The sequence below is a fragment of the Aspergillus wentii genome (genome assembly GCF_001890725.1).
Source record: "Aspergillus wentii DTO 134E9 unplaced genomic scaffold ASPWEscaffold_4, whole genome shotgun sequence".
NCBI lineage: Eukaryota > Fungi > Ascomycota > Eurotiomycetes > Eurotiales > Aspergillaceae > Aspergillus > Aspergillus wentii.
Window position 1 is genome coordinate 2,551,441 of NW_024467835.1, and position 15,823 is coordinate 2,567,263.

Consider the following 15,823-nt stretch of genomic DNA (forward strand, 5'->3'; position numbering starts at 1 on the left):
TAATGGATTGAGAGGAGAGGATGAAGAAAGAAAAGGTGGGTGGTCGATGAGGAGAATAATAACAGAGGAGAGTTGGCGACCCGGTGAGTGAGAGAGGAGGGGCTTTTGTCGTGCGCGGGAGGGAAAATACTGTTGGCCGGCGGGATTCTTGGGACTATCTCCGGTGACCCCGTGGGAGGTCAAAAAAAAAGAAAACTACAGTAGTTGAGTTACATGGTTTCAAATAGACCAGCTGATCTTCAATTAATAGTAGTAGCTTTTATTAATTTATTTCCTATTTTCCTGCTGGGGCATGCATCTTAATTCTTCATCCAATGTTGAGTGCCAAAAGGCACTGAGTTTCAAGAGGAAAAAAAAAGTAGAAGAAAAACCTGTGCCTGGACCGCCACTACTGATAAGCGGTATCATATCCAGGCATATATGCATACATCTCAAGTAGCGTCAGGTCAAATGACGATAGTGACAGCTGGCGATGAGAATCCCATTACAAATATGAGGAGAGGACATGATCCATCACGATCCCAAAATGACAGTGCAGCCGATTCAGTCCCAAAAGGGTTTATCACCGCCCAGAGTCCCCCAAGCACCCCAACGCTCTTGGCCGACGGCCGGCCGCTTTGGCAATAAGTATTACAGCATGGATTTTATGCTGGTCAGCCGAGCCGCTGATTGGCTGGGATAACCAGGCAGAGAAAAAAGAAAAAAAGAACACCGGTGGAATGTTGATCCCAACCGGACGTTGACATGTCCGGAATGCGCTAGTCTGCCTGTAGTTAGGTGTGTTCCAGCCACCCCCAGCCACCCCGCGTGACTCTCCAGCCACACAGCTCAGCCTTACTGTGTTTGTTTGTCATGTGAAAGGCTCACAGGTCAGCTCATCACGTGAGATACCTTCCCCGATTCCCGCCGGAGACTTCTTCTACCATCCCATACGGGCTTCAGCTACCCATACATACGATCGTTGGCGATTACCTCACAGCATCGAATTCCTGAAATTCCCTCTGTTTGGCTCAAGTCAAGCTTCCTAAACGGGTTTTTTTATGCTTTTTTTCCCGTTCTTGTCCTTGCCCTTCATGATGGTATGATGCGTCGTTGTTTTTTCGGGGGTCGCATAGCTCGGGATCTGACTGATGATGATGAGTAGTTTGGCCGAATCACTCACTACGCTTTTGATGCCGTTCTCGGTATGTCCTTTTTTCTACCGCTTAACTTGCTTTTATGTCGCATCAGCTTTTCTAATAGTTTGTTCTTTCTAGTCTCTGCCTTTTTGGCGGGCGTTAAACGGTCCACTGGTCTCACGTAACTACGCCTTCCCTTTATATCCAACCCCACCATTTTCCATATATATATACATATGGCTCTACCTCGCTATATCAATAGATATACTAATCTTTTCGCCCTGCGCCTCCACCCGGAGGATCGCGTGGGGTACTTCACAGCCCCAGCCTCGACTCCGACAAAATCACCGATAACAAGGACTTCAAGAAATGGATCGATCAATACCTCGGTGTCGGCGAGTGGGTGATGGATCAGTCGGTTGCAGTGTTGGGATCTACGAGCTTCTTCGACCGGAGACGGTAAATCAACCAATCAGTCATTCAGTCATTCTGAGATAGATGGTTTGGGGGAAGAACGACGTCTTGTAAAGAAAGAAAAAAGAATTCGGAAAGAATGGATTGGGGACTGTGGTTCCAGTCTCGGTCACTGTATATGTGGCTTGTACTTTTTTTTTACAGCCAGTTGATGATGATATGACCTTTGCCTCTTCATTTTGTTTTCTTGTTCTTTGATCTTTGTGTTCTGCTTTGTGTGGTCTGAATTTTTTGTTGGGCTCGTGCTTGGACATTTATGTTACGGATACCTTGATTGCTGCTTTGCAATTATTATTTTATTCTATGCCGGTGCGTTCTGTAGTTGCGTTCGAGTCTCAATCACCACTCACCTTTAGTTGTTGTATATTTGATTGCATTGCAATGATCCAGTTGCTGTCGGTTCTGGTATATCTTACCTATTCTTGGGATGCGCTACGTCTCTTGATCGGCCCTGCATGGCAAGACCAGGGCTTGGGTTCATCAAATATATGAAAATGCAACTCCGTCTCTTCAGCGAGGGGACTGATAACACCCCACCGCCACCCATAAGCTATATCATCCATTCATTCAATCATTAAGTTCCGACGTCATCTCTCTTCATAAAATGAATAGTCCAATGCAAAACATGCGAAGATTAATGGGGACCAGTACCAGAACAGTTTGCAAAACGAAATTGTCGACGCCAGTAAAAAGGTGCAGTCAATATCAGCTCTGGAGGAGGGCGTCAATGTCAACACGGCGTAAATATGAAATATGGCCCATGGCTTCCCAGTAATGAGCCACACAGTCAGTTGATATGAGTATGAGCTGAGAATCTATAAAGGTGTCTGCAGAATTGGTCAGATCATTTTTCGCAGACTTGACCCTGACAAGGAGACTTACCATCTCTGAAACCAAGGCCTGCGACATGGCCTTGACTACGCACCATTCGTGCTCCCTGAAAGAGGGCTTCATCCGCCACACGAACAAGGCCACCTGGTCCAATATCCTGAGCGACAAAGGATATCTGACCACGGGGCACATTCGGATCCCCGGTGAGCTTAATCGCCTCTAGACTACCCCGCGGTACAACTTCTTCATCATCATTTTCAGACTCGCCAGCCTCGTGGGATTGGATTGAACCTGGTTCAGGGTCACGTTGCATGAAAAGCATAAATTCACAACCATGGGCCGAATAATCTCCGACCCATATGCCTTGGTAAGGCTTCTCCTTTGTTGGCGTATATAATTCTGGATCGAGAGTTGCATACGTAGACAACGCCTCTGTACCGTCCGCCATGAAGATAGGCATGCCCATCTGCGCCCATCGCCTGATCCGAAAAGCCGACTCGGACATCTGTGCGAGACTCCGGGGAGGCCTATCCAATTCCGACCTGCCGCCATCCACATCACGATAAACTCGATGGCGACTGGGAATCGTCAGAGGCGGCCACTGTTGCTCTGCGGTCAGGGCCAGGTCCGATGGCGTCTCGTTGGAACAGAACGAGAACGAATTGAACACATGCTGTGACTCTAGAGCCGCCATGGGCATGCGGGTTTCCCCATACACATATCGCAACCGATCCGGCGCCCCAGACGAGTTGTGGTTCTTCAAAAGCAGAACCGGGTCATCCAACCAGAGGCTGGCCTTGGGATGGAAGGTATTGATGATGACATCAGGATTCTGATCCCAGATTTGAAACTCATGGGATTGCCGTTCGGCAACGACACGATAAGCCTCGATGACGCCTCTCCGGTTATCGTACCGTGCCAGTATCAAATTGCCCGTATGTTCCGTATCAGAAAACCAGATCTTGTTCCGCGGAATGAACCAGTAGGGGTGGTGAGCAGCATAGAGAGAACGGAAAGAGTTGAATGGACCGGGGTCGTGGATTCTGAAGGGTAGGTGTGCGTTGACCAGGCTGGCCCACAGCAGATCGTTGGAACCGTGCTCGGCGAGGATGCGACATGTAGCCGACACCCGGGCGAGATCAAATGCGGAGAAATAAGAAAGGATTGCTTGGAGCAACTCTGGGGGAAGCTGCACGAGGAAGGATTCGGAAGTCCGAGGGGCCGTATCGATCTGGTGGGGTTGGTGATGCAGCGGATCGCTCGAGGTCTGGTATGGTGGTGATGAGCCCCCCTCGATAGGATGAAAGGATGGCAAGGCATTGCCGTTTGAATCAAGATCCATTATTTCAATAACGGCAGCAGACAACCTGCTCACAGGTTAAGACGTGGGGAATGTGATGGACACGAGGAGAGATGAGGGGATGGGTTGGCAACAAGAGGAGAGAACAGATGACATGACATCACCGCCAGACAGGCGAAAGCATTGGAGAGAATAACGACAGAAATGATACCGTCTTGGGCTTTTAGAGTCTTGAGATGATGCAGAGGAATAATAATGAATAGTTTGTCGAGTGTAGAAATGCTTGCTTGAAGTGGAGGGCTTGGAATGATGTGCGATCGGTGGTTTACGATAAGATAACAGTTACACAGTCCATATTATGATAATCTTGATGCACGGTAGAACAATAGCTAACAGTTCAAATGGGGTAATTATACGGGATAGATATGAGTTTATAAGTCAGATAAGATGGACTATTTGAATAAGAATGATTGACTTGTATATGAGGTTTTCATACTCCTGTATAATCGCCCCTCCATGATATCATGAACAATGAACAATAACAGTAGGGAGTAACTCGACCATAAATCTACTCGTATATTCTCATATTATAATATTTATATCCTTATATCATTTACATCTCATATTTACAAGTATAAAATATAAAATGCTTTCTTCCAGCCAGATCACCTGATAGGCATTGTTTACTTTTCCCGATCTGGCAATACGCGTCGAATGGAGGCATCAATCAAGGAGGTGTTGCTGCCTGTGATCAGTCACGAAGAATCCAATCCTCATTTCGTTGGGCTCCAGGAGTCATTGATAAATTGATTCTGCTGCAAGGATCTTTCGGATAATCTGCGCTTTGTTTTTCGACTTCTTGACTAGTCCAAGCTGTCGGCCTGTCAGGAGTCATAACAATAATATATTGCCACTTGTACGCGTTGTTTGTTTTGCTACTCCTCTAGCCCACCAACTTTGTTTATGCTTATTTCACCGTTCTATGCTCATCAGATCTATCTTATTATTGTTGATCATTCATCATTATTAGGTGCATTACATATTGCACCTCCAAACTATCACGATGGAGTTGAGAGGAACTCGAAGGAGTAAGAGACTCAGCTCTATATCCACTTCCAGTCCCCAGCCTCCTTCTCCAGCCTTGCGCAAAAGAAAGGAGCAATCATCCGATCAGACTTCTCGCACTCCTCCAAAGAAAAAGGTCCGATTCTCGGATCCGGGGCCTCGATTGCAGAATGATCCCAACTGCTCGACTACAGGTCTGACTCCTGCTTTGGTCCGCACATCGTTTGAGGAATCAGATGCTGCACAGGCAGATTCCGTGACTCAGACTCCCACTCGTCGTTCGCGGCGAAGACGTTCAACCCCTCTGCCTCGATCTCGCCGTTCGCGCGAGCCCTCGCTCCCCTTTATCGAGGGCTCAGCGGACCGAGTGGTGCAGTTCACCCCATTGCGGCAGATTTTGGATCCACGGGCCCAGCGAAGAATTTGTCGAACAGGCCTCAGTGATGAGATTAATCACATTCAACGCGAGAAGCGGCAGGCGGCCCACTATGAAAAGTCGCTGCAGTCTCTGCTGCAGGAGAGAGATGCACTGAGGCACGAGCTCGAAGCGGCAAAGAGAGACAATGACGGTAGCGAAGTCAGCACCATCCGGGACGAAGAATTACTGTCACCACCAGCTAGCTTCGAACAGCTAGAGTTCGAAAACAATATACTCAAAGAACAAATTTCGTCTAAGAATGGAAACCCAGATGACCATTCTAGCATTGCTAGTAACGGGGACGGAGACACCATGATTCTTAATGACAGCACTTTTGAGGGTGACACATTTCTCGTCTCTGACTCCCCAGATATTCGAGGCATAAAGGATGGCCAGCATCCAGTAGCAGACGATCTGTCGGTCTTGAGCTGCGGAAACTCCACCGATGCTTCTATCCAAGCGCAGCTGCCAGATATCATCCACGATACCGAGATAAATGCCCTTTCCCGCGATTTAGAAGCCGCAAGAAAGGAGAAGTTGGATCTATTTGACGCCTGTCGCACTCGCATCCCCTTCTCCGCTCTTGAAGGCGCCGCAATCAGCAACAGTCTCCGTCAGCTGTCGCCGCCGCCTGATTTTCTGGAACAGGTTTTTACCACCCTAACTGCTGCTCTCGCCCGGGCTTCAGATGCTACTAGTGCGCTGGATTCGGTTCGACAGGAGCTGTCCACTTTGGGCTTTCCTGGTAGCAACGTGGACGATATTGTGTCTGAGATGCGTACTCGCTTCCGCTCAGCACGCCTTGAGCTAGAGCGTGTAGTTCCGGGAGAGACCGCAGACGTGAGTTTGAATGACGGAAATGCCACACTCAGCGCATTGGTGAAGCGAGTGGATCTGCTCGTTCAGAATTTGGATGAAGAACGGGGTCTCCATGACAGTTCGCTTGGTCGTGAAAAAGCCTTGAAGGACCAGTTCGACAACTTGCTAGCTCGGTACGAGGCTGCATCGAAAAAGATTCACGATTTGGAGGATAGCATCACATCATCTGCGGGTGATATGCTACACACTAGAATGCGCATGCAGGACATGGAGCGTGAAGGAAAGGAACAGGCTGTGGGAATTGAAAGGCTGAATGCAGCACTCTTCAAGTATCGTGAGGAGGTCAAGAGCTTAGAAAACCTCGTAACTGGTTTGGAAGAGGACAAGACCACATGCAAAGAGACATACTGCCAGAAAGTCTCGGAACTGGAGGGCAAGGTTGCTGATGAGGAAAAGGCACGCCGCTTTGCTGAGACAAGCGTCACGGAGCATGAAACACGCATTCGTGAATTGGAGCAAACGGTCGAGCAGAATCGCATCCGCGCTGGTGACTTGACTGCCCAAATGGAGTCGCTCGAAAAAGAACGTCAGAGAGTCGTGGAAGGCTTGGAGCAGGATGCCGCGCAGCAGCTTCAACACTACGAGCATGAGATTGGGTCGATGAATGTCCAAGTCTCAGAGCTCACCACGTCGCTTGTGGATGCGAAGTCGGAGGCGGAGAGGCTCCGTCTCAGCAATGCTGGATTGGAGGAACAGCTGCAACTCGAAATCGAGGCGAGAGACAATCTCCTAGACAGATGGTCTGAGGAACAAATGCGTTCTTTTGCCTTCATGAAGGAAACCGTCAACGCTGAGCGTCGAAAGGCCAAGGTTCGCACAGCAAATTGGGAGATGAAATCAGGCGATCCTCAATCAGATAACGGGAATCTGGGAAGCGAGCCCATCACCCCGGTCAGCATGACGAGATTTGTAGATGTCGGGGTTGGCAGGGGAAAGCAACGAAAACGATTAGACAGTGGGATTGGAATTCTCACAAGCGACGGGCCTCTGGAAGATGATGAGGGCAACCAGACCACCACTTCAGACATTCTGTTGCCATCAGATCCCGTCAATCTTTGATTTCTTGTTGGATGCTATCGTGTCTATTTCTATTTTGTATTATATCTGGCTGGTACTGGCTTTTCATTTCTTGGGTGGCTCGGGCTGGATCTTGCTTAGGGATAGTCTTTCTGCTGATATTGCTGATATTTTCCTGTCTATTATATCTGATGTTGTACAATATATTGCTATTCAATAGTTAGTTTTGAAAATAAAATGATCACCTAAATAGTCTTTGAAGATCCTTCAAGCGGTTCTATATGATCTCAGCGTCCGCATGTTGCTATGACGTCGATAGGTGTAAGAACCAAACTCATATCTAAGATGCCCACGATCAAGAGGCAATTCAATTAATTCAGATTTTTATTAAATTCAATTATATTCGAATAAAATATTTTCCTGTTACATATTAATCGCCAGTTCGTGAGATATATAACGAGTCGAAAGAATTCTACTCTAACAAATTGATAAATCAACGCTTCATACCCAAACCAGATCGACTAAATGCATCATCCCGGCACCAAATATTGATTAAAGGTCACAGCAGGCACAGACTATAATCCAGAAACACATCAAAGTGTCCCAGTCAATGCCAACCAGACTATCCGAATCGAAAACGAACATGCAACAGTGAGTCTTTGTGTTCGAATCCAGAATTATACAGGTATGCTCTTCTTCCACCTTATATCCTTTCTAACGATATATAAAGGCTACCCTGACAACTCCCCACCCACACACCCCTACTTCTCTCACCCCCTCCACGAACAAGATCAATACTCCATCGCCTTCTCCATCATCTTCAAACACCCCGTCAACGGCAACGACCTCCTCTTCGGAAACGACTTTGACCGTCCCCTCCGCAACCGTCTTCCCCCAGGCTTCAACACCGCCCTACGGTTCGTGAAATGGGCCATCGACCCCGCCATCGACGGCGACGCCTACGCTGATAAACCCTACCTTTTCAGCCCGGCGCTGGCGACCGTCAACCAGTTCCGGGTTGGCGAGAGGATGCAAAAGGCGGATCAGGTCCCCACGTTGCATGATGCGGTTATCGAGGAAGGAGGGGATGGGTCTGGGGTTGGTGTGAGGGAGGCCGGTGGGGTCCCTGATAGTGTTGATGCGAGGAGGAAGTATTTTCTCGATGACGAGGCTAGAAAGGGATTTGAGTTTGAGGCCGGGAGGGTTTATTCGGCGGATTTCGGGAATCCGTATTTGGATTTTAATGGTATTTCTCCCTTTGTTTGTTCCTTCTTGGTGGCTTGTTTGGGATATACTGACTGCATAGGAAGATTTCTCTATTCGGCTTCCTGGTATCACTAGTATTCATGTTATCCGATATATTGATGTGAAGGATCACCACCATCTGAGATATGTGCTGAAAGACAGGAATACGAATCAGGTGTATCTTGTTGTGCTTTTTACGCTGGTCCGGCTGGGTACGGAGGATGAACCGGTACACAAAGAGCGCATTGCAAATGATATCCATCAGATTCAAGAGCGAAATGACCAAAACGAAGGGAAACTCGGTACTTTGGAATGGGATCCTGAACAATCGGCCAGTGATGTTGATTGATATAGATCGAGGTTAGAGTTAGATGGAGCTGGTCAGATAGGTATAATAATTTTGCACTTGATAAACGTAATATACTCCTATACACAGGTCATTTTGCCAAGTCCTACATCTGGACTGTTTACAATCTCTTCAGAACATCGTTGAGAACCTCGTCGGTAGAGGCCTTTCCACCCATGTCGGGAGAAAGGTACTTGCCGGCGTCCAGGTTGCCATCGACGGCAGCGTAGATCTTGGCAGCAGCGGTCTCCTCACCCAAGAACTCCAGCATCAGGGCAACACTGCGCAGGGTGGCAATGGGGTTGGCAATTCCGCGGCCCTCAATGTCGGGGGCACTTCCGTGGCAGGGCTCACCGATGGCGAAACCGTCACCGACGTTGGCACTGGGGACCAGACCCAAGCTACCAACGAGAGCAGCGGCACCGTCGGACAGGATGTCACCGTACAGGTTGGGGGCAACAATGACATCGTAGTACTCGGGCTGACGGAAGAGCTTGTAGACCATGGAGTCGACAATCTGCTCCTCAACCTCGACGGAAGAGAAACGCTCAGCGGCAAGAGCCTTGCGGGCAGTCTCACGGAAGAGACCGTCGGTCTGCGAGAGGACGTTGGACTTGTGGGTGATGGTCACCATGGCCTTGGAGCGGCCAGCGGCAGACACATCGCGGATCTTCTGGCGACGAAGCGCAATCTCACCAGCAATGGTGGAGATGCGTGACGAGGCGTTCTCGGAGATACGCTTGATAGCCTCGGCAACCTTGCCGTTGGGGGTCTCCTTGGTCTGCTCCTCCTTGACGTACAGGTCCTCGGTGTTCTCACGGACGATGACCAAGTCAATGGGGTCGCGACCACCACCGACGGTAGTCTTGACGGGACGCACGTTTGCGTAAAGGTCCAGCTTCTTGCGGAGAGCGACAATGGGGGAGGAGTAACCGGCGACCTTGGTGCTGGGGGAGCTATAGGAGAGAATAGTCAGAAATATGCCATGAAAGGGGACCGCAGGGAATTGTTGTTAGTACCTGACGGCTCCGAACAGAGCACCGTCACATTCCTTCTTCAGAATGTCCACGGTCTTGTCGGGCAGAGCAGTACCGGTGGCCTTGAAGGTGTCGTAACCGGCATCAAGGTCGACAAAGTTGAACTTGAGGTTCAAAGAAGAGGGAAGAGACTCCAGAACCCGTCTTCCGGCCTAATTATATCCATACAATCAGTTTTCATGACTTCGGAGACCATTCGGTTGTGTCATACCGGGATGACCTCCCGTCCGATACCATCACCGGGGATGAGACCTATACAACAAAAACAATCAGTCAAAATTGCCAAATAGGCAATCAAGGAGTCAAAGGGATATCAATTGACCTATGCGAAGTGTTCTAGCAGCAGCCATTGCGACTCCTTTTTTACTGTCTGTCGTCTCTTGTTCTAAGAAACCTCCGAGCACCCGCAATCGGAGCGAAATCGCTCACACTTTTGTATGCGGCATGGGAAGAATATTGATCCGCTGCAGTACGGGACAACAGCAGCAACAAGATGAATTGCCATTGAGAATGAGGATAATTGCGATGAGATGGTTTAGATGTTTGATATTGTTGGGGCCTAGTATTATGGGGATATCTTAGACTGGTGGGTATGCTCGCTCTGGCATCAACACCAGTATGCATGCACTAAACTGCAAGGGATATATTGTGATGAATCGACGATAGTCTAACGGTTACCCCTGGAGTTCCTGTGTCTTAATAAAGGATCCCTTTCATGATCGACACTTGTATAGGACTGCCTTTATTGAAGTTGCTATCAAAGGGTTGGAATGCTGGATCTCAGCGCCGTTATATCGTCATTCGTCATGTCTCGATTGACAGCTGCCATTTACTTCTGTCAGGAGGATATAGCGGAGCAGGTACGGAGACTAAAGCAAAGGAAATTATGCATGTACCCCTGGGACATTACGATCAGATACTGATTAGAGCAGAGTGAGGTCAGGCAAAGAGGGATCAACGGATACCGTACATCTGGCCTTTTCGATCATGGGGGCGACATGGTAATTAATAGTCCTCTCCATAGTCCAGCTAGCTGGTTTCCAGAACAATTCGCTTCATGAAACTAGGCAATAATAATAGAGCATTAAACAGCCCTAGCGTCGCAGCCGTGGAGTTCCTGGGAAATAACCACACTGGGAGTGTCAAATAATCAAGATGAAGCCGCGGATCCGACCCCTGAAACCCTTGGCTGCCTGAGGCCATCGGCGGTTGTCTTGCCCGCAATCCAATAGTCCAACGCCCTCTTTCCTCCTCTCCTCTCTCTCTTCTCTTCTTCTTTCTTGTTCAGCAGGATTATCACGTTGATTCAATTGTTCCCATGATGATTCTTCTTTCCACAAAGCCTTCTTTGCCTCTGTAGCATTGGTCTCTGCACCGTGGTCTCACCCCTCGTTCAATTCAGTACAACAACACCAACCACCAGTCAACAATCCCACTCATCGCCCCCATCCATCCGCGGTTCTTGGGTCTGTTTATATCACGTCACCCAAGCCCCCCCAGAAAGCGCGTCCAACTCAGCAGTCTGCCTATCTATATTGCACCGCCCAGTTGATCAAGTTATATCTCCTCCCAGCGACAGTTCGATACAATTTTCCTACACTCGTTTGATCTCTCAAAGTTCGCTCTTCGCCGATCGTCCGGTTGCGTTTTAAAGATCCATGTCCCCTCACCCCTGATACACCGCGCCCTGGACTTTTATCCCAATCAGTAGCCATGGCAGACACTGGTCACCCAGGCGTACGGAGCCTGCTGGCCAAGTTCGAAAACAACAAGAATAACACCACCTCTCCACCTTCCCGTGGTCGATCTCCCGTCGGTTCGGATAATTCGGGTTCTGGAAGGCCACTCTCCAAGGTTCGCGCAAGTTTCGTCGCAGTTGACAGAGCATCTCAAAGCCCTGTCGCAACGTTTAGAAATGCGAGTGGTCAGAGTGACAGCCCCGCACCTCCGTCGAGAGTGAGAAGTTTCAACTCCGAAGATCTGGATGGAGGCCCAAAAAGCCCTGCATCGTCTTCCCCGCCAAGCAACGACCAGGCACCTGCGCAGAAGACGACAGAAGCGCAGCCAACGAGCAATGACACTCCAAAGGAAACATCGGAAACCGTGTCGGCGCAAAATGACACAACCAAAGAAAACGCAAAGCCCAGTGCGCAGTCACCGCCCGAGGCATCTCCTGCCAAGAAAGGGGTCGCATCCAAGAACTCTTCACCCCAGAAACTGGCTCCAGCATCCAAGACGGTGACCAAGCGACCGTCGAACATCAATGTCACCAAGAACAATACCGCAGCCAAGCCAGCATCCAGGTCGCCGCCCCACTCACGTACGCCAAATTCGCCGTCGAAGCCTGCCAATGATCGGACCTCCAAACCGACACGCCCAACCAGGCCAGTTGCAACAAAGGAGCCTGCCAAAGAGCCTGCCAAAGTCGCAGCCCACAGGCCGAGTCGGACAGGGTTGAACACGGCAGCTAAGACGGCATCAAGACCCTCCCGCTCCTCGACGCCTGCGCGTGACACCCCAAAACCCGCCTCCAGCACTTCATCTAACACCAGGTCTGCTCGCCTTCCGACTTCCTCGACTGCCCCGAACCTGTCATCTGCGGCAAGGGGGGGAACAACCTCTAGTCTTTCTCGGAAGCCTTCCACCTTGAAGTCTGCAACCAATGGAAGTCACAACCGCGCAACCACTCCTACCACTACAAACGTTCGCAAGCAAGCAACCCGCCCTTCGCCCCCCAAGGAGCGTCCCAGCTCTCGTATCAGCAATGGAAGTTCCAAGCCTGTGGACGAGGGATTCCTCGCAAGAATGATGCGCCCCACTGCCAGTTCCGCAAGCAAGGCGCATGAAAAGGTCGAAGTAAAGAGTCCTCCAAGGACCAAGACGGTTCGGGCGCCTCGTAAGGTTGCTTCGAAGGTTGACGTCCGTGGATCGCGCCCTATCAAAGAAAATGATGCAGCCGAAAAGACGCAGGAAATCAAACCACAGCAAATCGCGGAGGAAACAAAGCCTGAAGAAGAACCAACAGTCGCCCAGCCGGCTGACGAGACGAAGGAGAGCTCCGTTGAGTCTGTACAGGAACTGCCTCAAACTATCGTCGAAGAACCTGTGGAGTCTGCCGAAACTGTTGAGCAGCCCAGTGAAGCCCCAGTGGAGGCCTTTGCAGCACTCCAGGTTGAGGAATCTGCCGAGCAGCCTGCGGAGGCGTCTGCAGAGCAAGCCACTGATGCAGTTCCATCTGCTCAAGAGCCAACCACTTCCGTTGAACCAGCTGTGACTGAAACAGCCGAGCCCCAGGAAACCACTGCTGAGGTCACATCGACTGAAGCTGCAGTTGAGGCCCCAGTCGAGAAGTCTCTTGTCGACATCGCTGAAGCCGCTGTCCTCGAAACAGAATCTAAGCCGAATGACGAGAATGTTGACGCCGAAAAAGAGGCGCTCAACTAAAAAAAATGAATAAGGCAATATCAGTTTTGATAATTTGGAGAATCTCTGGAGCTTTCTCTTTTTTCTATTTCCATTCTCAGTTTCCCTTCTTTCCATCATCTTTATACCCTTCATGATCGTGACTTGGTCCGGTTATCTTCTTTCTCTTCGTGAGTTTCTCTTCTTCAGGATATTTTGGTCCAATTTGGGAAACCAATATGTCCTTCCATTTGAACCTGCCGACTACTTGGTTGGTCGGAGCATTTATGCATGTATCTGTGTGGAGTTGTGATCTTTAGCGACGTGGACTTTGCATATGTATTGAATTAAGCATTTTGTGCCTTTTTTATTCTCTTCTATTCTTCATTGTCATTTTTCATCTTTTCATTATTTTTCTTTCGATCTTTTAGCTTGATTTAATTCTTGTCATTATTTTTATCTTATTTATTTTATCCAAAAAAAAAAAAAACCTTGGCCTTTTGATATGATGCTGAACGGTCTATTCATGAAGCTGTCAAGGTTTGTTGCAAGTTATTTCGGATTTGTCTTTCATGTACTGGAATGGGGCTGTTCTACTTGGTACTCTAGTTTAGGCATTCTATGAGGTTTTGCAAAGCGAAAACCCCCGTTTAGGAATCAACGAGCAGATGCATATCATTTATATCAACCAGAAAACTGTAATCTTGATTGGGTATCCTCATTGATCATTCTTAACTAAACGGAATTCATCGGTTCTATATAAACATTAAATCCGGGAACCGAATACCGATTGGAACAAAAAATATAGCAACTGCACACACTCCCAAGCAGTTTGAATTACAGCTTCTTTTCAAGCTTCTTCAGGAACCTGTTGACGCTGCTTTCCATTCGATGAGCACCGTCTTCAAGTTTCCGTGGGCGCTGCCCGGGGTTCTTCATCGCTTGTTGCGAGTACTTCTGGGAGTGCGAGTTGGCCTCTGCCTCGGTGGGTCGGTATAATTGGGAATGGATGTCATATTCGTTAACGGATGGGTGGCGCTTTGGGGCCTGGTCGTAGGAGTAGTTTGAATAGCCACCGATTGGGATTTGGGGGGCAGTCTGCTGGATCTGCTGGACCTGCGGAACTTGCTGAACCTGTGGCACTTGCTGAACCTGTGGCACTTGCTGGACCTGCGGGATTTGCTGAATCTGTGGGATTTGCTGGACTTGCTGGACCTGCGGCGGCGTACCATACAAAGACGATCCATAGAGATGGGCGTTGGGGTCCTGAGGAGGTGGTGCGAAGGACATGGCCCCCGGTTGTTGGAATTGTTGCCCGCCACCGGGAAGGAATGTCGGCGAGTAGGGTGTGACACTAGGCGGGCTCTGGACGGAAGAGCGGGATGAAAACGATCCCGAGTGTGTCAACCCGGCACTAGGTGGTGGCGATGCATAGCTTCCTGGGACAGAGTATGCCTGGCTTGGAGGAGGTGCGAAGCTTGGTGCTCCTGTCATCTGTGAAGGGGGAGTATATGGAACCCCATGGTCTGCTGCTACTGCCGCTGCAAGACCTGTTCCGTCCGCACCGTCTACGGGAGGCGGGGTCTTCTCGCGATGCTGAATCGGTTCGGGGGCTGCAGGTGCTGCAGGGTTGTACGGGAGCGGTGCAAACTGCGCAGGTTCTTTCTGCTCCTCAGCAGGTGGTTGGCTTGCAGCTGGCGTCTCCTGGGCATTTGTGGGAAGAACCCCCATTGGAGGGGGAGGGAGGAATGAGCTTGTCCCTGTAACACCCTGAGGATTGCTTGCTGGATTGGAGACGGTTTCGGATCGCGAGTTGCGAGTCTGTCCATTCTGGTACGCAGGGTCTGTGACAGCTACGTTCTCGAGTTGCTGGACGACAGTACTCATGCGATGGTCCGATTGGGATGGGAAAGGATGCCGGTCCGTCTCAACCTGTGTGCCGGGCAAAAAACTTTCCATCAAGTCCATATATTGATTGGCATCATCCAGAGTCCAGAAGTAGATGTCCAATGTATGTAGACGTAGAAGATCACCACTATCGTCACGGGGATCATGGCTAGGCAACCGCCATTCATAGATATCGGCGCTTGGCGGCGGGGGAAAGCTCTGCGGTGTGGCATTCTGTCCGTCGACTGTCAACGTACACAGGGTCGGAAATCCACTTGAATGCCGCAGATGGACCTGGTCCAGCGCTGGTGATATTCAGTCAGCTGCGTAACGCCTTTCATGATGGTGTATGAACCAACCTCCATTGAATGCATCCTGGTCAGGGGTCCCGGGATTATTTGCGATTTCAATTCTTGTTTTATGTTGGGCGGCGTTGTGGTAGACATAGAGATAGGAGCCTTTATCAAACCGATGACGGAGTGGTCTTGGAGTCGGTTCTGTGAAATAATAATGGATATCGGCGAAGCTATGGAGTGATCCAAATCAGACCAGACCATCTATCATGTGGATATGCATTGCTGGGGAATTATTCTGCGGGGTAAGAACATTCGACTCACACTGTCAGCAAACGCTCTTCACCAGGTAGTGGAGGCATGATGCGGGGGTTGCGATGTATGTAGAGAGGGAAGTATGAGAAAGGGAATAATGAGGATTTGGGGGAGTTGGACGATATATAGAGCCCTATGAATGCAGTCGATGGGGATGAGCAACGTACCTGAGGATCTTACTGGACATGTGAAATGC

The 15,823-nt window shown here is 49.5% G+C and overlaps 6 protein-coding genes across 6 annotated transcripts; 3 read left to right on the forward strand and 3 right to left on the reverse strand.

The window, feature by feature from the left end:
- Positions 1–1,073: 1,073 nt before the first annotated feature.
- ASPWEDRAFT_51611 (DUF1748 domain-containing protein) lies at positions 1,074–1,581 on the forward strand (the record flags this gene model as incomplete). Its single annotated transcript, XM_040837624.1, has 4 exons — positions 1,074–1,079; positions 1,145–1,184; positions 1,257–1,299; positions 1,440–1,581. The coding sequence occupies 4 exons, from the start codon at positions 1,074–1,076 to the stop codon at positions 1,579–1,581; spliced, it is 231 nt and encodes a 76-aa protein (XP_040689285.1).
- Positions 1,582–2,071: 490 nt separating this feature from the next.
- Positions 2,072–4,048, reverse strand: ASPWEDRAFT_516548 (F-box protein). Its single transcript, XM_040837628.1, has 2 exons — positions 2,475–4,048; positions 2,072–2,419 (listed from the first exon to the last, which is right to left on the reverse strand). The coding sequence occupies exons 1-2, from the start codon at positions 3,763–3,765 to the stop codon at positions 2,298–2,300; spliced, it is 1,413 nt and encodes a 470-aa protein (XP_040689286.1). The 5' UTR covers positions 3,766–4,048; the 3' UTR covers positions 2,072–2,297.
- Positions 4,049–4,463: 415 nt separating this feature from the next.
- On the forward strand, positions 4,464–7,246 carry ASPWEDRAFT_40827 (uncharacterized protein). The gene has a single exon (XM_040835407.1). The coding sequence runs from the start codon at positions 4,787–4,789 to the stop codon at positions 7,142–7,144; it is 2,358 nt and encodes a 785-aa protein (XP_040689287.1). The 5' UTR covers positions 4,464–4,786; the 3' UTR covers positions 7,145–7,246.
- A 408-nt stretch (positions 7,247–7,654) lies between these two features.
- On the forward strand, positions 7,655–8,696 carry ASPWEDRAFT_111955 (DUF1769 domain-containing protein; the record flags this gene model as incomplete). The annotated part of the gene is made up of 3 exons (XM_040828285.1): positions 7,655–7,787; positions 7,833–8,348; positions 8,413–8,696. Coding segments are annotated over 3 exons (933 nt in total), but the record flags the coding sequence as incomplete, so codon positions are not given.
- A 118-nt stretch (positions 8,697–8,814) lies between these two features.
- On the reverse strand, positions 8,815–10,080 carry lysB (homoisocitrate dehydrogenase lysB; the record flags this gene model as incomplete). The annotated part of the gene is made up of 4 exons (XM_040828159.1): positions 8,815–9,649; positions 9,713–9,882; positions 9,942–9,982; positions 10,053–10,080. 4 exons carry the CDS (start codon positions 10,078–10,080, stop codon positions 8,815–8,817), a joined length of 1,074 nt encoding a protein of 357 aa, XP_040689289.1.
- Positions 10,081–13,644: 3,564 nt separating this feature from the next.
- ASPWEDRAFT_40832 (uncharacterized protein) lies at positions 13,645–15,799 on the reverse strand. Its single transcript, XM_040835408.1, has 3 exons — positions 15,637–15,799; positions 15,379–15,545; positions 13,645–15,324 (listed from the first exon to the last, which is right to left on the reverse strand). Exons 1-3 carry the CDS (start codon positions 15,672–15,674, stop codon positions 13,970–13,972), a joined length of 1,560 nt encoding a protein of 519 aa, XP_040689290.1. The 5' UTR covers positions 15,675–15,799; the 3' UTR covers positions 13,645–13,969.
- Between the last annotated feature and the right edge of the window lie 24 nt (positions 15,800–15,823).